The sequence below is a fragment of the Peromyscus leucopus genome, chromosome 7, assembly GCF_004664715.2.
Source record: "Peromyscus leucopus breed LL Stock chromosome 7, UCI_PerLeu_2.1, whole genome shotgun sequence".
Taxonomy (NCBI): Eukaryota; Metazoa; Chordata; class Mammalia; order Rodentia; family Cricetidae; genus Peromyscus; species Peromyscus leucopus.
Window position 1 is genome coordinate 7,725,076 of NC_051069.1, and position 21,311 is coordinate 7,746,386.

Consider the following 21,311-nt stretch of genomic DNA (forward strand, 5'->3'; position numbering starts at 1 on the left):
GCTGTTACCATCAAGCAGAGATTATTACCATATGGCCCACTGTGCTCCTCAACTTTAAAATATGAACAAACACTTTGGCCTTTACTAGTTTAAGTTTTTTTAAAAAAATTTACTTTTTTTGTTTGTTTGTTTTGTTTTGTTTTTAGACAGGGTCTTGCTACATAGCCCTGGCTGTCCAGGAACTCCATTTGTGGATCAGGTTGGCCTTGAACTCAAAGAGATCGCCTGCCTCAGTCTCCTGAGAGCTAAGATTAAGATTATTTGTATGTGTTGCACATGATGTGTGTGTGTGTGGTGCAGATGCGTGTTCAGGTTCCTATGCCTGTGCACTTAGGTGACATCCAAAGAAAGACATCAGGTGTCCTCCTTCATCTATTTCTACCTTATGGCCTGGAAACACTCCCTGCATCGGAAGGCTGCACTTCTGTGAGGTTGATGGGCTAGCAAGCTCCTGGGACCCACTGAGGTCTCTCCAGTGCTGAGCTGCAGGCTCAGCTACACCTGGCTGTTATGGCGCTGATGATCTAACAGGACTTCATGGTGGACAGCAAGCGCTCCTACCCACTAAGTCACCTCGCCAACCCCACACTGATGCTTTGATCTCTTAGTCAAGAGCCATGAATGAAAATCAATTTGAAGATAAAGTGAGTTAAAGACATATAAAAAGGTCTATTCCTGACATGTAAGAAATTGGAGGGCTGGAAAGGTGGTTCACTAGGTAAAAGCACTTGCTCCTCTTCCAGAGGACCCAAGGTCAGTTCCCAGCACCCACACCAGGCACCACAACTGCCTGGAACTCCGGCTCCAAGAGAGCCAAAGCCCTCTTCTAGCCTCTATGGCACACACACACACACACACACACACACACACACACACACACACACACACACAAATAAAAATTTAAAAAGATGGTGATAGGTGATTTTGTCAGTTGTGAAAATGAACCTCTGGGCATGTCTGTGAGGGGTTTTTCAGATTCAGTTAATTTAGGAAGATCCACTCTAAATGAGGATGGTATTTTTTAGGCTGGAGTCCCTAACAGAATAAAAAGGGAAAAGCGAGTTGAATGTGACAGTCACCTTAAGCTCAGACTGTGAGTCAAAATCAACCTTTCCACAGCTGCTTTTCTCAGGTAGTCAGCCATAGCAATGTATAAAGTAACTAACACAGAAAGTAGGGCAGTGGTGGCGCACGCCTTTAATCCCAGCACTTGGGAGGCAGAGGCAGGTGGATCTCTGTGAGTTCAAGGCCAGCCTAGGCTACAGAGTGAGTTTCAGGAAAGGCGCAATGTTGCACAGAGTAAACCCTGTCTCGAAAAACCAAAAAAAAAAAAAAAAAAAAAGTGTGAAAAGTACAGAAAGTAAGGTTTGAAAAGTAGGTCACATGGCAGCTCATGCCTGAAATACTAGCACCTAGGGGCCAAGGCAGGAGGATTGTTGAGTTCAAGGCTAGTCTGGGTTCACAGTAAAGTCAAGCCTGGGCTACAGAATGAGAACCTGTCTTTCTCCAGCAGTGTTCTTGGCTCTCACAGTGAGCAAGTCCTGGCTACTATTAAGATGGCTCCTGCAAAGACTCTGAAACTTACAGAAAGCAGCCAACTAGTCATTCTCTAAAGGGTCAGTGTCGATGCTCAAAGGGCCTTCCTAAATTTAGAATACATTATCTTAATCTGCTTTTCCAAAAGGTTTCTAGACATGCTCCTGCTTGGAGGAAAAGAAACCCAGCTCATTCATCAGTTTACAGACTAGGAAGTGAGGTCTACCTGAAGCCCAGCCACTCAGGGACAGGGAGGGCTGAGCAATGGGAAGACAGCCCAAGAGACATGGACCCAGGACATCAGCACAATGCACTCTGGTACCAATCTTAGTTAAGCCTAGGTTCAGGGGAAAGGAGTACCTGCTGAATCCAAAATGGTGGCCCAAAATTCCTTTGTTTTACGAACTGGGTCATCTTCAGGACTTGAGAGTTTGTAGAGGGACACGCAGTGCGGATTCTTCTGGTTGCTATACTTACTTATAAAGAAGTCACAATGCTAGAGAAAAGAGAGACAACAACAGCTTTCCACAGGAAGGCCAAGGAAAGCTACCCACGCTTATACACACCAACGCTGGGGCAAGAAGACAGCGGGAGTTTGACAGCTGATGCAAACACACAGTGCTCTGCCTGGACAAGGCTTCTGCTGGCCAGTGTCACCAATTTTCCCATTACTCAAAGGGAATGGTATGTGAACATGGGGCTCTTCTATGACAGGACCCCCCACGGGGACACAGTACCTGGCTGAGGCGGCAGGAGTGGGAGTAGCCTCGGTCAGTCAGCCTCACCACTTCACCAGGGTTTGCATAACTGGTCACATACAGGTGATGCTCCAAAGGAGAGTCTCTGGTGCCTTCAAAGTACACCAGCTTTCTGACTTCATCAACCCAGATCTGCAAAAGTCAGAGCACAAATCAGTACCAGCATAATGCTTACGAGGCTAGCAAGGCACAGCCCCATTTCATACAGAATCACCCTACTCCTCTGACTTGGGCTTCTTTTGTCTTTACTGTCTTTACTTTGCTACCGATAGTAATGTGACTTGGTTTGGCTTATGGCTAAAAATAGATCTTGTCCAGAAGATAAAAGGCTGAATTATACACGATTGGGATAATGTCCTGACGAGACTGCATTGTGTACTTCTCTTATAATAAGAGAATTGTTTCCTTATAGTAAGAATTCCTCAGAGGGAAATACCTACATCGTACCTCATTTGCCCACTGGAAAGAGATTAACTTTATTTCTCTCCGTAGCCAGTGCAGTGGTAGCTTAGTTCTTTTTTAGATCTTTCATACAAATTTGCAAAAGTGTTTTATCTATCAGGTTGAGAAAAAACTGGAATCAACCAGCTTCAGCAACAGTGTAGTTTATAAATAAGCAAGGGTAAGATTTATTTTAAGCATTAGCATTGGATACAATACAGTGTCCCCAGCCCTAGATAAGATCTTTTAAGTTACTATCTAGAACTGAATTCACTCAATATTCTTGCCAAATTACAGTAATCTAAATAAACGGTTTTCTTTCATTGTTACTTTAAAATATTATACAAGCCTACTGAAAATGTATTAGGATTCAAAATGTTTTATAGAGATAAAAGATAGATTGTAAAAGTATTATAAATTTCTCTCTCTCTCTCTCTCTCTCTCTCTCTCTCTCTCTCTCTCTCTCACACACACACACACACACACACACACACACACACCTTTCATTATTAACTTTTTAAAGTAGATTCATCCATTCCTAAATGAAAACAGTTGCTCTGGGAAACAAACATTCAAGAATCCCCACAGGCATGTGTTATCTCTCCAGTCAACCTGGTTTTACCACAGAAGGAGCAGGGACTCAGGCCTTTCTACACTGTCTTCACCCACATTGGTAAGGCTCTTTTCTTTGTTTAATATAAGAACTTATATTCAATAGGATTACACTTTCCAGGGATGCTGAACAGATTGTTGGTTCCTACCACCAGTTTCTGAGGAGGACTGGGTGGAATGGAACCTGAATTTCTAGCATGGTCCCAAGTGATTTGCATGTTCCATCCTTGGTCTGGGACCACACTCAGTATCACCCTCAAAACTAAGAGTTACATGAGCTTGAGCCTGAAAGCTTTACTCTGTTGTTGCTGTAGAAGTCTGAGTGGAACAGAGTGACTTGTAAAAGCCGAGGAGAAAAAGGCAACATAAAGATAAAAAGCAAAGCAAAAATGCAGAAAATAGAGGAAGAATTTGAGAGGAACAAACACATCACAAAAATCAGCATGACTCGAAAAACTCATGCCCACGGGGGTGAACAGGAGAGTCATTTAGGTTGCCCAAGTAAGGGTACGTCTGCTCATGCCATTTTGGGGTTTATGTCAGTATCATATGGTACTGACATATGACCTGGTAGCTCTTAACTCCAACCACTACAATTACAAAAAATTTGTTTTGTTTTGTGTCTATGTCTGCCTGCATGTGTGCATGCATATGTGCCACAGCATGCATGTGGCAAACAGAGGAACACATGAGGAGTCACATCTCTCCTTCTACTGTGTGAGTTCTAGGAATGCAACTCTGGCTGCGGGACTTGGCAGTAAGTGACTTTACCTGCTGAGACATCTCGATGGCTCAGGAAACAACCTGAGCATGATTTTTGTTACTAGAACCTACAATTCCACCATGAGATTTCTTCCCTCAGGTACCAGCAGTAGCATCTACAGAGGTGAAACAGACAGTAACCAGATGGCTATATGAGGCCCTAGTGAACTCAGACTTAAAAGGTTGCCTACAGTAAGACTTCATTTTAATGTGTAATTTTAGAGATTCTAGTCTGCAGTCATTTGGGCCTGTGCTGAGGGAGCACATCATGGTGGGAGTGTCTTACCAACACTAGTCTAAGGATTTTATAAACAAAAAAATGTGGGACCAGAATCTGTGTGTGTGTGTGTGTGTGTGTGTGTGTTCATGTGCATGCTCACATATGTTCAGGTGTGTGTTCACAAGTGTAAGCATGCATGCTCACTGTGTGTGTACATTCAGTTAGAGGTGGGTGTTAGGCAGGCTTAGAGAGCCCATCTGAGGGCCTGGGCTTGCACAGCAATCACTTCACCAAACTGAGCCAGCTCCTCAGCTCCTTGATCTTTCTTTCATTGCCTTAACCACTGCAGAGGCCATCATGATTCTAAAGATGTCAGGACAGGTACTACTCCTCTAAGTTTGATGAAAGCACACTCAGGCCACCACTAAATCCTGTGGCGCCTTTCCTGGAACTCACTTTGTAGACCAGGCTGGCCTCGATCTTACAGAGATCTGCCTGGCTCTGCCTCCCGAGTGCTGGGATTAAAGGCGTGCGCCATCACCACCCGGCTGAGGCCTGCCTGCTTTACAGAGTGAAGCTCAAGGCCAACCTGGGCAATACAGCAACAAAGACCCAGTCACAAAATAAAAATTCAAAAGTAGCTGCGATGTGACTTAACACTAGGGCATTCGCCCAGCACTTCAGGCTGAGGTCAATCCATAGCATTGACCAAAACCTCAGAGTCAAAGGCTTTCATTGTTGTTACAGAAAGCCACAAGCTCGGAGCAACTCTTCCCCATTAACCGATGCTCAAAATGTTTAAATATGTGAGATAAAATAAAAACAGGTAAATGAAAGAAATTTCTACCCCAAGAATGCTAAATATAATTTCTAATGTAAAAACATGAACAGTCTATCATGCCTAAAAAATAATTTTCAGGTTATATGCTAACTCACAACTTTTAAAAGCCCTAAATATACAAATTATTTCCTTACTAAACGGCAATAATATATTTGAAAATGGTGATCTTGGGGTGAAGAGATGGCTCAGTGGTTAAGGGCATTGGCTACTCTTCCATAAGACTTTGGTTTCAATTCTTAGCAGTCACACGGGCTCACAACCATCTATAACTCCAGTTCTAGGGGATCTGACACCCTCTTCTAGCTTCCCTGGGCACTAGGCATGCATGTGGTGTACAGACATACATGCAGGCAAAACACCCATACACACACACACACACACACACACACACACAAATACAATAAAATCATTGAAAATGGCAGTCTTTAGTAACTGGAATGTATCTTATCCTACAGCCATAAAATAGGTGAGCTTTATAATTTAAAATAAGATCTTCTAAAAATTTATTTTAATTTTTTAAAGACAGGGTATTAAGATATAGCTCTGGCTGGCCTAAAACTTGTTAGGTAGACCAGGCTGGCTTCAACCTCACAGAGATCCACCTCTCTGCCTCCCAAGTGCTGGAAGTAAAGGTATTTATCACCACACCCTGATTAAAGTAAGATTCTTCCTTTGTAACAATTTGTATTCTTCTAGGCCCTAACTTAATATTGTAAAACACTGGAGTCCTACATACTTATATACATACATATATTGTATTATTCATTTTTTTCCTGCATTGTGTACACAAAGCAGAGGCTGACCAAACTTATCAATAGAATAAAGAGACATACATTAGATCCATGCCGGCCAAGAACTTCCCATTCACCACTGGTAATTGCTATTTCTTCTTTGATAGGACACTTGAAATCACCTGAAGATGAATACAATCAAAATTCAGTACTTTATTCCAGATAATAAGCAAATGAAACAATTTTCTAAAGTTTTCTAAAACTTTTTTTTTTTCCAAAAAGCTGAAATAAAACAAAAACAAAAACATCAATGTTAGGTTTGAGGTGATGAAAATGTTTTGGAACTAGATAAAGACAATGGTTGATAATATTGTATTAAATGGTATTGGGTTATTTTAAATGGTTACTAAAAATTACAGCTAAAATATCCAACTAGGTTTGGTGACTCACGCCTTTAATCCCAGCACTCAGGAGGCAGAGGCAGGTGGATCTCTGTGAGTTTGAGGCCAGCCTGGTCTACAGAGCAAGTTCCAGGACAGCCAGGACTGTTACATAAAGAAACCCTGGCTTAAAAAAACAAACAAAACAAAAACCGAACAAAGAAGAGTTTCACGTTATAGCTCTAAAAGAGAGATAAGGAGAAAGAAAAATAATTACAAAATAAAAAAACAAAAACAAATTGATATGGAGCAATTAAAAAAAAGAAAAGGGAAAAAATAGGGCCAAGCAGCATTGGCAAACAGGTGCTGACAGGGACAGCCCCCTTCTGAGGCTGCGTTAATGGAGCAGTAACAGATCTAAATACCTTTTTTTTTTTAAAAGATTTATTTATTAGGTATACAGTGTTCTGCCTGCATGCCAGAAGAGGGCGCCAGATCTCATTACAGATGGTTGTGAGCCACCATGTGGTTGCTGGGAATTGAACTCAGAACCTCTGGAAGAGCAGTCAGTGCTCTTAACCTCTGAGCCATCTCTCCAGCCCCTAAATAAATTTACAAGAAATCAGAGCAAGAAAACAGAAACTAACAAGTACCATCAAGGATATAAAAAACTAAAACTTGAGCTGGGTGTGGTGGTACATACCTGTAATCTCAGCACATAGGGACTGAGACAGGACTGTGGAAAATTGCAAGGAAGCCTGCACTACAGAGAGAAACCCTGTCTTTAAAAAAACAAAAACAAGCCGGACGGTGGTGGCATGCGCCTTTAATTCCAGCACTTGGGAGGCAGAGGCAGGCGGTTGAGTTCAAGGCCAACCTGGGCTACCAAGTGAGTTCCAGGAAAGGTGCAAAGCTACACAGAGAAATCCTGTTTCAAAAAACAAACAAACAAACAAAACAAAAAACAAACCCCAGAAAACCATCCAGGGGCTGGAGAGACGGCTCAGCAGTTAAGAACACTTGTTCTTGCAGAGGAACCAGGTTTGGTTTCCAGAACCTACATGGTGGCTCATAACCCCCTTAACTCCAGTTCTGGATATCTAATCCCCTCTTCTGACTTCTACAGACACCAGGTAGGCATGTGGTACACAGGCGTACATGCAGGCAAAACATTCATACATATAGAAATAAAATAAATAAACCTATCCCCCAAATACAAATGAATAAACAAACAAAACCAGAAAGAAATGAAAACCCTTGCATATTACTATTAGGAATATAAAAAACTGTAGCCCTTCCTACTGGTTTACAAAGGATGAAAAATTAAATAGAATACATGAGTCATGCACTGCACTTCTGGTAGCTATATACCTAAGAGCCAAGAGAGGAACACACAGAGTCACAGTAGTGTCATTCCACCAAAAGAATGGAAGCAACGCAGGTATTCATCAAGAAACACCGTACAGGGGCTGGAGAGATGGCTCAGTGGTTAAGAGAACTGGCTGCTCTTCCAGAGGTCCTGAGTTCAAGTCCCAGCAACTACATGGAGGCTCATAACCATCTATAGTGAGATTTGATGCCCTCTTCTGGCATAAATGGAATATAGTCTTAGAAGATTTATTTTTATTGAATGTGTATGTGTGAATGCCTGCTTATATGTATCCACATGCATGTCTCATGTCCCTGGAAGAAAGAAAGAACTTCTGGAGCTGGAAGTTAGGGGTGGTTGTGAGCTGTCATGTGGGTGCTGTAAACAGAAATTGGGCTCTCCACAAGAGCAGCAAGTGCTCTTAACCACTGAGCTATCTCTCTAGCATCCCTATATAAACAATATTTTGCAAAGTTTTTAAAACCGAGTGTGGTGGTACAAGCTTTCAATCCTACCTCTTGGGAGGCAGAGGCAGGCAGATCTCTGTGAATCTAAGGACAGCTTTGTTTGCATAATGAGTTCTAGGTCAGCCAGAGTGATAATGAGATGTCTCAAAAAAAAAAAAAAACCAGCAGCAGTGGTGCACGCCTTTAATCCTAGCACTCGGAAGGCAAGAGCCAGGCGGATCTCTGTGAGTTTGAGGCCAGCCTGGTCTATAGAGCGAGATCTGGGACAGGCACCAAAAACTACACAGAGAAACCCTGTACAAAAAAAAAAAAAAAAAGTTATTTAAATATAAAAATAATGCTGGCTCATTTTTTTTTGTACATGTGCTGATGAAGCGAGCACATGTGGACTCATTTTTTAAATAAATTAAAAATTGTAATCAAGGCAAAAGTGCCATAAAAATAGGTATTCCGCCGGCGTGGTGGTGCACGCCTTTAATCCCAGCACTCGGGAGGCAGAGCCAGGCGGATCTCTGTGAGTTCGAGGCCAGCCTGGGCTACCAAGTGAGCTCCAGGAAAGGCACAAAGCTACACAGAGAAACCCTGTCTCGAAAAAAACAAAAAAAAAAAAAAAAAAAAAAAAAAAGGTATTCCAATCACTCAGATTATCCACTTATTATTATAATTATTAATAACTTATGTATTCATTGAAAATTTGCTCTGCTTTCCACATGCATAGACTTGTGTTTCAGTTAATATATTCATTAAGTTTACTGAGGCAAGTCCTCAAAGACAATATGGCTTCGAGATGGCTCAGTGGGCAAAGGTCCCTGACGTCAGGTCTGATGCTCTGAGTTTGATTCCTGGAACTCATACAGTGGAAGAACAGAAGAGAGTCCCACAAGCTGTCCTCTACTTGCACATGCTTGCTCTGAGATGAATTATGCAAAACAAATAAAATATAAAAAGATTAACTATATAAATAAGTACGACTTCTTACTTGGAGCAGGCAGTCCACCGCTGGATCTTTTATATTTGCTCTCCTTTAAAATGGTTACAATTTTATATAGATGACGGAAACCTGTTTTGCATTCAGAGGCAAAAATAAACTCTATTTCATCTTCATGAGTTTGAGGAAAAACATGAAAGATATCGTGGATCTGCAAAATGAACAGCTTAGTTTATTATATGCATTAATAATATAGGTAACCAAATGAGAGAAGAAAGGATTACTTGAAATATAGACAGTGGTTAGTGCTTGCGATATGGGACACTTACAATAATAGGTTTTGTCTGAGCCTTTTACATTTATTTTACTTTAGACAAAGATTTCACACACTGAGAAGTAAACGTTTCCTAATGAAAGAAAGCAAAAAAAAAAAAAAAAAACCAACTTGGCCAAGGCTGCTGCTTCCCAGCTCTGGAATCTCTGAAGCACATAAAGCTGATGCAATGGTATAAATCTTATACATAAGCCAGGGGGAACAACATGCTTTACTTTGTTTTCCAAAGAGAAGTATTCTAACAGCTGAAGGAAAACAGATGTTCATCTGTTTCGGGTGAACCACTGGAAGCCTACTTTCAACTACAGAGACAGAGAAACATTTTTTATATCTAATTTTTATGCTAAATGGAAAATACAAAACTCATTTAAAAACTAGTATATTTGATATAGTTTGGTAACTTAAAAGGGAGCTTCTGGACACAACTCTTGAAAGTCCTCTCAGAAGCACAGAGGTTGGAGCTGAGGCTGTGGGCTCTCTATCCAGTATGTGCACGGCCAATCTGCAGTTACCAGTGAGCTGTCACTTCAATGCTATCTACTTTCTGCTATAAACTACTCCATTCTGGAACCACCATTCAACTCGAAATACTCACAGTTCCTTTGAATTTAAAGATACATTTTGTTATGCTGCTATAGAACTTCATCTGTGGTGATATACTGTGTATCAAATACAGCTTGCCTGAGGATCAGAGGACAGAGCCAGCCACTAGATTAGACATAGAGGTCAGGCAGTGGTGGCACACACCTTTAATCCTAGTATTCGATAGGCAGAGATCCGTCTGGATCTCTGTGAGTTCAAAGCCACCCTGGATTACATGAGATTGATTCAGTCTAGGAGAGAAACAGAGCCAGGTAGTGGTGGCACACACCTTTAGTCCCAGTACTAGGAAGGTTGAGATAGGAAATGATATGGCTGGGTAGAGAAAGGTATATAAGGCGGGAGGAGACAGGAGCTCTGAGGACTTTTCAGGCTGAGGGGTCCTAGAGGTAAGAGTGACAGTGGCTTGTTCCTTTGTCTCTCTGATCTTCCAGCATTTACCCCAGTATCTGGTCCTGGTTTTTTGTTTTTTTTTTTTTAATTGTAAGACCATTTAAAATTCATGTTACATTCATCTGCCTGAGTATCCTGAGAAAATACAAGTTCAAGAAACAGAAATGCATACATTTATCCAGATGTCTGTTGTTTCTTCATAGATGATCAGTGGTGTCACAGAGTCAGGCACTGACTCTATGAGTCTCTGTCTGTCCATGGCATCATCTTCTACTGGGATGAATAACTCGGGAGAGATCAGAGCTATCTGCAGGTGAGTCTGGGAACGATCTAGTAGGATGGACCAGGCGCTGTGCAGGGAATGAGGAGAGATCAGGAATGAAGCAAGCTCCTGGAAAATGAATAACCATTTGTTCTTTCCCTTGGTACCTATAAATTTTATTTTATATGTTTATTTTAGTTTTTCTAGACAGGGTTTCTCTGTGTAGCCTTGGCTGTCCTAGAACTCGCTCTGTAGATCAGGCTGGCCTCAAATTCAGAGAACCACCTGTTTCTGCCTCCCAAGTGCTGGGATTAAAGGTGTATGCCACCACCGCCTGTCTTATTTTTCTTTTTAAAGACAGTGTTTCACTATGTGTCCCTTGGCTGGCCTAGAACTCACCCTGGAGATCAGGCTGATTTGAACTCACAGAGATCTGTCTGCCTCTGCTTGCTGAGAGCTAGGATTAAAGGTGTGAGACACCACACCCAACAATTATTCCTATAACCAAAATACAATACACTTATGTTTATGGGACTGCAAATCTGAATGTTCACAGAGTTCAGAGAAAATGCCTGAGTGGAAATAACAGGGAGCTGATTTACTTGGAAAGCCAAGCCTGTAGCACAGACACTCTAAAGCTCTGGGTCCTAAATTAGTTGGAAGAAGGTGACAATTTAACATACGCACTATTTTCCCTCTGGAGTCCATCCAGCTCTGGCAATATATTCGACTCCTTCAAACAGAATCTCAAAAGGTTGAACCAGCTCTTTATCTATGACATCTATAATCTAGTAAAGAGAAAAGGGAATAGTTATAGAAGACAGAGAAAATAACATGCTCACTAGTTTACATCTTTTCAGACATGGGTACAAGGGTAGAAGTCAAGCCAGCAGTCAGTCAGGGGTTTCCTGTGTTGCTGCTTTCTACACCCACAGGAAATGTAAATCAACCATAATGCACTACGGCTTCTACATGGATGACTGTGACAAACACGGACAACAGCAAGTGTTAGGACGATGTGGAGAAACTGGAAACCTCATACACTGCTGGTGGGAATATAATTTTCAAAGCAGCCTGGCAGCACCACAAAAGATTAAATAGAGCATTGTCCCATGACCCCACCATTGTCCCAGGTGTGCCCCAGAGAAACAAAACCATAAACCCTCGCACACCCTCGCACACCCATGCGTACACATATTCCTAGCAGTCTCTCTCCAACCCCTCCTTTTTGCTCTCTCTCAAAAGACACAGTCCCACTATAAAGTCCAAGCTGGCCTCAAATTTGTGATGCTCCTGCCTCAGCCTCCTGCATATAAACAGTGCTGGGACAGCAGGCACGTGTCACTGTCTGGCTTCATGACAGCTTTCCTTTTTTTGGGGCGGGGGGTGTTTTGTTTTAGAAACATGGTTTCTCTGTGTAACAGCTCTGGCTGTCCTAGAACTTGCTCTGTAGACCAGGCTGGCCTCAAATTTACAGAGATCTGCCTGTGTCTGCCTCCCGAGTGCTGAGAGTAAAGGCATGCACCACCACACCTGGCTTTGACAGCTTTCCTTTTAAGAGCAAAAAAAAAAGGTAACAACCCAAATAACCCAAATACCCATCAACTGATGAGTAGGTAAATAAAATATAGTATACCACACAAAGAAATAATACTCAGCAATAAAAAGAAATACAGGAGGCTGGGGAGATGGCTCAGTTGGTGCAGTACTTGCCTGACGGGCATGAAGACCTGAGTTTGGCTCTCCAGTACCCACGTAACTGCAGGCACAGCAGCACTGTGCTGTTTCAGCACTGGGCAGGCAGAAACAGGAGCCTGTAGCCTGCTGGCTGGCCAGCCAGTCTACCAATCAGTGAGTTCCAGGTGCAGTGAGAGACCATTCAAAAAATACAATGGAGGCTGGACAGACGGCTCAGTTAATAAGAGCACTGGCTGCTCTTCCAGAGGATCCAGGTTCAATCCCTAGCACTCATGTGGCACTCATCACTGTAGCACCAGGGTATCCAATGCCCGTTTCTAGGCATCAGGCACACATGTGTACACAGACAAACACACAAGCAAAATACCCTGATCAAGGAACACTTGACGCTGACCTTTGGCTCCATGCATATGCATTTACTGTCCCCACCACAGTGCATACACAAAAAGAACAAGAAATGAAGTGCAGAGGCTGGAGATACAGCTCAGTAGTAGAATGGTAGCAAGATTGGAGCCCTGAGTTAGACCTCTGTAACACACACACACACACACACACACACACACACACACGCACGCACGCACGCACGCACGCACGCACGCACGCGCACACACACACATATACACACACGCACATATGCACATATGCAAATAGATGGACCTTGAAAACATTAAACAAAGAAGCCGGACAACATATTGTATGATTTCATTCGTACAAACGCCCCAAACAGGCAAGTCTGAAGTGGTTGCTTAGAACTAGGGGATTACAGATAAGGGGCGAGGTGTTTCTCTTTGAAATAATGATAATGCTCTAAAATGGACTTGGGTGGCCTGATTCTGTGGTTACATGAAGTCACTGAATTTTAAGCTTTTTTTTTTTTTGGAGCTGAGGATCGAACCCAGGGTCTTATGCTTGTTAGGCAAGCGCTCTACCACTGAGCTAAATCTCCAACCCCGAATTTTAAGCTTTAATGAATGAACTGTATTGTATATAAATGATATCTCAGTAAAGCTATGTTTTTAAAAAAGTCTAAAACTGGGCATAGTGGCATATACCTTCAATCCCAGCTGTTCACTTGGGAGGCAGAGGTAGGCTGATCTCTGTGAGTTCAAGGCCAGCCTGGACTACAGAGTGAGTTCCAGGACAGCCAGGGCTACATAGAGAAACCCTGTCTCAAAAAACCAAGACCCTCCCCTCCTCAAAAAAAAAAGATTTATTTTTAGGCATGTGTATGTGTGTATCTATATGTGGGTATGTGCACATGAATGCAGGTACCCATAGGAATCAGATCATCTGGAGATGGGGTTATAGATAATAGCAAGCCTCCTGACCTGGGTGCCCGGAACGGAATTTGGGTCTTTCTCACAAGTACAGTATATGCTCTTAACTGCTGAGCCATCTCTCCAGCTCCTGCCCCCAACATCTGCATTTTAACTAATCTTGTGAGCATGTCCAAATAGAAAGCAGCAGTACAGGAGAAATATGGGTTATTCAATCCACCACAGATGTGGTGTACACCCAACACAGAAGGTAAACCACTGTTTTATATTGACTGAATAATTAATAAAGACAAAGAGCAAAAACTATTTGCAAGGAGCGAAAATATGTTTGTGTGGTGCATGCATATGTGTAGAGGCCAGATGACTTATGTTTCTCCTCAGAATTTTTTTTTGAGACACAGTCTCTCATTGGTCTGGAGTTCAATAAGCAGGCTAAGCTGTCTGGCTGGAGAGCAAGCCCCAGGGATCTGTCTGTCTCTATCGCTCGGTGCTGGGATTACAAGTACATACTACAATGGCCAGCTTTTTTTATATGGGTTCTGGGAATTTAACACAGGTTCTTATATATCCCTCCCCACAGGCCTAATATGAGTGCTTTGAAGGAAGAAAATTAGGTCAACCTATAAATCATGAACCACAAATGTCTCAGCAAGTTCAACAAGTTAACCAATAAAAATGTGCACCAAAGAGCCTCCTAGACCGGCTAGCCGGGACAGTGTTCAGCGCCTCACACTTACCCCCCCTTCAGCATCAACAAGTATCTCTGACATCTTGAAAGTGACCTTTGGGTTTGCTGTGCCTTTAGAAAGAAACATAAATGAACAATAATGTCTAGAGTTACTCCAATAACTTCTTCAGATCAGTATCCTTCAGATTTTAGTTGTTAGGAATATTGTATATAGCCAGGGCTTTACTGTGCAAGTTAGAAGCTATCTCAAATTCAGATGAGCAGCAAACAGGAAAGAGGCTAGAACTAGAAAGAGTCAGTATGAAAACAAAGAGAAGCTGCCAACTATTTCTGTAATTGAAATGTTGCAAACAGCAAAATGGACAAACAAAACAAAAAAATCCCACCTACTTATTAAGAACAAAACCACTTAAAAGTCTTTGACAGGAAGGGATACCTTCTTGCTGATTTCCTAGTATTGTAGGCAAACCCACCTCCAAAAACAATTAAATGTTCAAAAGCTATACTTAATGAACAAACAATCTTTACAAAGGCTGCTCATGATCAAACCGACTATATATCTGAATGACTGCAGATTTTGTTTCTGTTTTTGAGACAAGATCTCATCTGGTACCCCAGCTGGCCTGGAACACCTAACAACCCTCCAACTGGCACAGGCTTCCAAGAACTGGGACTACAAGCATGAGCCACCACACATAGAGGAGGAAACGAACAAATAAAAACAGTGGAATACAGTACCTGTTTTAGGATAACGGAAGGAATCTGCCCTTCTTGTTTCCAACATGGGGGATGTAACATGAATAATTTCCACCTCAGATTCATCATTTTCTTCATAGAGAATTCTAAGAATTTTACCACCACTAGGAGCTTAAAAGGAATTTAGGTATTGGAAATTTAGAATAATTATTACAGAATACTCAACATTCACTATTTCCTCTAAAACTAGTTTTGATTTTTTGTTTTTTGTTTTTTGTTTTAACTAAAGGAAATAATTTATGCATAAGATAGACTACTATTATGAATTGGTGGTGAAAGTGATTGAATTCAGGTCCTTGAACACGATAGGCTAGTACTCTCCCACTGGGCTGTACTCCCAGGCTGTGCTGTCCTCAAAACAACAATTTTTAACAACATTTATTTACTCACTCTGTGTGTGTGTGTGTGTGTGTGTGTGTGTGTGTGTGTGTGTGATTGAGTATGTGTATGCAGGCCTTATTAATAGTTTATAGATAAGTCTGAAGAATTTTTTTTTTGTTTTTAGTTTTTCAAGACAGAATACTTTTTTAATGGAACATAAAAAATATTTATTTAAAAGTCATATCTGAGATTTGGACATTTTATTTTAAAATGTAAATTTTTGCCATAGTTATACAGAACAAGATTGTGATATAAATAATTCAACACAATGAAATCCTTTAGCATCTTCTAGAAAATGTTATAAATTTAATTCAATAGTTCCTTCCTAAGGTGGGCTACATGTGCAAGTCAGAGGCCAAGTCTTCACAGTCAGTTCCCCCTCTGCACCATGTGGCCCCAGGGAACTGCAGTCAGGTCACTGAGTGGCAGCAGCGCCTTTACCTGCTGAGCCAGCTTGCTGGACCCTGTGCCACCTCTTACACATGAAAACTTGCTCATCTTCACAACTGCAGGATGACTCCCAAGTCCCTTTCACTAGGACTTAAAGGTTACCCATTGGGAGGGGAAAATATGTGTGTGTGTTTAAATATATACATATTTATATCCCTACATACAAGAGAAACACTTTGAAGAATTTTGACATAATAAAACATAATTATTTCCTACAAAATACTAAGTTTAGTTATACTGAATGGTTTATATCAAAATCTTCTTCTGTATAATTATGGGAAAATGTCTACATTTTAAAATAAAGTCCAAATCTAAGACATGGATTAAAATACATATTTTCCATTGTCCTCTAAAGAAATGTTCAGATGCAGGGTGGTGGTGGTGCACGCCTTTAATCCCAGCACTTGGGAGGCAGAGGCAGGTGGATCTCTGTGAGTTCGAGGCCAGCCTGGTCTACAGAGCAAGTTCCAGGACAGCCAGGGCTACACAGAGAAATCATATCTTGAAAAACCAAAAAGAAATGTTCAGCCTGCTAGCTGTATTGTAAACCAATAGTGATGTCATAAGACCTATTAATGGGTCCTAACCAGCACTTAAGAACACCTGCTGCTCTTCTAGAGGGCCTAGCTGGGCCCCCAGCACCCATATAGCAGCTCACAACCAACTGTAACTCCACGTCCTCGGATCTGATACCTTCTGGCCATTGCAGGCCCAAGCACACATGTGGTATATACCTGCAGGCAAACATTCACACACACAAAATTAAGAGTAAATAAATCTTAAAGGATAAAAAAGGAAAGAAAGTATTAAAGTACATAACACCTAAGAAATAATGCTTCATAATTTTTTTCCAATTTTGTCTATAAAATATATGTATACTTTATATTAGGCCACACAATTGTAAGCAAATTTCTCACTGGACTGAGGTTAGACAAGAGTGTGGGCCACTGCTTTAAGCGTCTCAAGTTATTCATTTGCACATACTCATCTGTTCATGCAGCTGCTACTCAATCACATATGTTTTTTTAAAAGATTATTTATTATGTATACAGTGTTATGCCTGCATGTATACCTGCACTCCAGAAGAGGGCACCAGACCTCATTACAGATGGTTGTGAGCCACCATGTGGTTGCTGGGAACTGAACTCAGGACTTCTGGAAGAACAGCCAGTGCTCTTAACCTCTGAGCCATCTCTCCAAGCCCCTATCAATCACATATGTTTAAAAAAGCAAGTCATGAGTGTGGATCTTGTCATAATGCTGCTTTTCAGCTGAAAAACTGGCAAGCAGCACCTGAGGTACTGAGGCAGACTGTAACTGTCTCTACTAGAATCCAAGTGGGGGATAAGGCCTATATTTTCTAAATGGCTACAAGTGCAGCCTAATCTTCATCACTTTTCATTTACTGTCCCAGCTTTACGCTCTGTACACTCAGCCAATCGACAGTCCAAACCTTTAATACTTAGAGTAACCTGTAACATACTACTTCGAACTTGCTTACTTCTCTCAGCTTGTGGACACCACCAGTAGCCAGAATATCTATCAAATTCTTCTTGAAGAACAAAGGTAGCAACTCCAGCTGATCTGGGATCCTCTTCCATGTTGGCTAGCTCTGAACAAACAAAAAGGGCAAAATTATCCCCCAAACTCTTTTAATTTAATTTTTTTTTTATAATAGGACAAAGCAAAATGATTCTGTCACTCCTAAAGAAAGGTAGCTGATTATAGTGGTCAACTGTGGAGCCAAACAGATTGAATTCCAATCTGGGCCTCACCATTTACCTATTGTATGACCTTGGGCAAATAGTAGCACTCTATTGTGGCATGTCAATGGTAGAGCTTGGTATATGCTTGGCTTTTGTACCCTTAGCACCAATAACCACCTAAACAAATCACAAAGTCATTATTATGTAAGATTTTTGTATCATGGCAAAATGTTTACAGTGTAATTTGAATGTGGCTTGTTTTTGAAAATCATCAATGCTTTGACAATTGCCAGTACTTAGTCCTGCTTGCTAAGTAATAGTCCATTGATAATATGGATTTTTTGTTTTGGGGGTGTTGTTTTTTTTAAGACAGTGGGGTGGTTTGAGTAAAAATGATCCCCACAGGCTCATATGTTTGAATGCTTGGTCCCCAGTTAGTGGAACTGTCTGGAAGGATTAGGGGTGTGGTCTTATTGGAGAAGGAGTGTCACTGGAGTTGGGCATTAAGGTTTCAAAAGCCCATGCCAGGCCCAGTCTCTCTGCCTGCCTGCCCCACACTCCCTGCCATAGTAACCATGAACTAACCCTCTTTAACTATAAGCAAGTGCCTAAATTAAGTGCTTCCTTTTCTAAATTGCCTTGGTCATGGTGTCTCCTCACCATGTTGTTGTTGTAGAATAGTAACTAAGACAGACAGAGTCTTGCTATGTGACAGGCCGAGGCTGGCCTAGAACTCACTATGCAGACCAAGCTAGCCTTCATCTCAGACACTGGCCTGCCTCTACCTCCTGAGTCCTGGGATTAAAGGTGTAGGCCCATGCTGGGTGATGCTGTGGCTCTTTCATCCATTCTTCTGCTGACATGTGGGCTGACATGTTACTGTGAATACAGATGATGCGAACATTTATTCTTGCACAATAATTTCCATGGACATGTGCTTTCATTTCTTTGGCGTGAATATCTTGGAGTGGAGCGGCTGGTTAGTGGAGTGTGTTTTACCTTGTGGGGATGCATTTCTATTATTTTACACTCTTGCCAACAGTAGGTATTCTCAATCTGTCTCACTTTTGCTTGTTTACTTGGTAAACTGATATATCATTATGATTTGCTGACCTCGAACTCACAAAGATCCGCCTGCCTCTGCCTCCCGAGTGCTGGGATTAAAGGCGTGCACCACCACCACCACCACCACCACCACCACCACCACCATCACCACCACCACCACCACCCGGCTTTATTTTCTTTTTTTAAAGACAGGGTATTGCTATGCTGCCCAGGCTAGTCTTAAACTCCAAGTAATCCTACTTTAGCTTCCTATGTGCTTGGACTGTAGGCATATACTACTGTGCCCAGCACAGGTAAGATTTAATGTTATTTTCTTTTTCTCTATTTTATTTTATTTTTTTCAAGACTGGGTTTCTCTGTATAGCCCTGGCTGTCCTTGAACTCACTCTATAGACCAGGCTGGCCTTGATCTGCCTACCTCTATCTCCCAAGTGCTGGGATTAAAGGTATGTGCCATTATACCCGGCTTTGATTTACCATTTTTGATCATTTGTATTCTACAGTGTGAGACGAATGTGCAATAAGAACCAATACTCTCTTATCCAAAAACCAAGCCAAGTATTTGGAATTCAGAGACTCTTCACAAATGATGTATTATGTAACAGCAGCAGCAGCAGCACAGCCAGGTAAGCTGTAATCTAATCCCAGCATTCTAGAAGCAAACTGAAGGCAGGCATGCTGAGCAGGACAAATGTTATAAATACTCTCAAGCCGGTTCAGGTCAGGTTTTGCTACCACATGAGTTTCAGCACCAAGCTAATGACAACACTGTGTCCAGAGCTTTCTGAAACATGGAGTTAGTAAGAGTCAAGAGCGGTGCTGGGGCTCTTGGATCCTTCAATTAGTATAAACTACATCTCCAACTTTCTCTCTGTTCTGTTCTCCTTTAGATGTGAGGACAGGTTGCACTGGTTTGTATCCCTGCTACTTACTGCAAGTTCCTTTACTAACTGGAAAACTGGTATTGCTTTGTCTTCCCAGCAGAGGGTAACTGGGGGCAGGAACCAGTACTTCTAAATTCCTCCATCATACTGAGCAGAGATAAACACACATGCACCCGACAGATCACTCCCTTTCTAGGCTTTCATCACAACCTACTGTGATTAACACACTAGCTGGCATGTCCCTTCCTTCATCCCTTTCTATCTAAACAGACAATTCACAGCCCTTATGATGTTTCAGTCACAATTCTAAACACTGCATAAAAATTAAGGCCTCCTGAAAATACTGTGGTTATACTAAGTTGATTCATATTTTTACAATGTAGAAACCAAGCGGTACATTAATTAATTTGATGAGGTCAGAATTAATGAATGGCAGCTAAAACTCAGATAGCCTGGTTCTGTATTATTCTGTATTCTCTGCCTGGGCTCTTAACCACTAATACTAGAAAAAATAAATATACCACATACCTACATGAATAGTAAAGAGAAGAGTAAAAACTATAATATCCTCTAGAATTCCAGCACTTTCTACTTTAAATTCTCCAATCTTCACAAATTCTCTGTGGAAAACAATTTTACAAAAGAAAGCCAGCCAGGCATAGTGGTACACATCTTTAGTGCCAGCAAACTTGGGAGGCAGAAGCAGGCAGATCTCTAGAATTCAAGGCCAGCCTGGTCCACATGGTGACTTGTGAGACAACCAGGGCTACAAAGAGAAAAAGAGAGTCGGTCTCAAAAAAAAAAAAAAAAAAAAAGACTTTAAAATGCCTATTTGTGACATTTTTTGTTTGTTTGTTTGTTTGTTTTTTTGAGACAGGGTTTCTCTGTATAGCTTTGGGGCCTGTCCTCTGTAGACCAGGCTGGCCTCGAACTCACAGAGATCCGCCTGGCTCTGCCTCCCGAGTGCTGAGATTAAAGGTGTGCGCCACCACCACCGGGCTCTTGTAATAGTTTTTAATGAGAGCTTTGCAGTCCCAGTCTCAAATACACAAGTGGTAGTTAGTGTTCAGTGTTTGCTGACAGGATGAAAACGGGCTTCAATTTTCAACACACTTGTGATTCCGTGATGGCAGCTGCCAAGCTTTGGTGTCATGCATCCAAATCCTTACATCTAGTACAACTATAACCACCAGCTTGGCTGCTGAAGACTCCTCCATTCACACACACACACACACACACACACACACACACACACACACACACACACCCGCCACCGCCTCCCCAGTACTGGACAACTGAGCGCTTCTAGCTCCTCACAAAGGCCTCAGCACCTTTCAGAATCAGACCTTTCTCACACAGTTTCCTTTCTGGAACACTTTGCTAACATACAGACATCACTTAAGGTCAGTTACGTTGATCTCTGGGAGGTCTTCCCCAACCACTGCTTCTCTTGGTGCTCTATAGCCCTCCACGTCTGACCTCCTCTGGATTGCCGTTACTGTTTATTTAGCTGCTTGATGGCCTGCAACACCTTATTCAATCCGTACCCTTGCCACAGTTCTCCTTTAGACTCACTTAAAGATTCGTTCCCTTAAGATCCTGTCCAAATACCACAAGCTGCAAATGCTTAAGTCTCTTTCCATAAAACACCACAGTATTTCCACAGACCCCAAGTGCCCTCAGGTAGACTTTAATGATATTACTGCCTTACACTGGAGACAATGTAAACAATTATTACACTACATTGCTTAGGGAACGACCAATAATAATAT

General features: G+C 41.8%; 1 protein-coding gene across 6 annotated transcripts in view; it reads right to left on the reverse strand.

Annotated features, from left to right (window-relative positions):
• Dpp8 (dipeptidyl peptidase 8) overlaps window positions 1-21,311 on the reverse strand; it is a 52,982-nt gene that overhangs the window by 18,168 nt on the left and 13,503 nt on the right. For all 6 annotated transcript variants that reach the window (XR_005091929.1, XR_005091928.1, XR_005091927.1 and 3 more), the window contains 9 exons: window positions 17,386-17,496; window positions 15,036-15,164; window positions 14,347-14,408; window positions 11,322-11,422; window positions 10,545-10,722; window positions 9,097-9,256; window positions 6,004-6,083; window positions 2,274-2,426; window positions 1,897-2,032 (listed from right to left, as the gene is read on the reverse strand). Coding sequence is in view for 3 of the 6 variants with exons in the window: in XM_028866693.1 (XP_028722526.1) it covers window positions 1,897-2,032; window positions 2,274-2,426; window positions 6,004-6,083; window positions 9,097-9,256; window positions 10,545-10,722; window positions 11,322-11,422; window positions 14,347-14,408; window positions 15,036-15,164; window positions 17,386-17,496 (1,110 nt within the window). In the remaining 3 variants the exon portion in view is untranslated. The remainder of the gene's footprint in view (window positions 1-1,896; window positions 2,033-2,273; window positions 2,427-6,003; window positions 6,084-9,096; window positions 9,257-10,544; window positions 10,723-11,321; window positions 11,423-14,346; window positions 14,409-15,035; window positions 15,165-17,385; window positions 17,497-21,311) is intronic.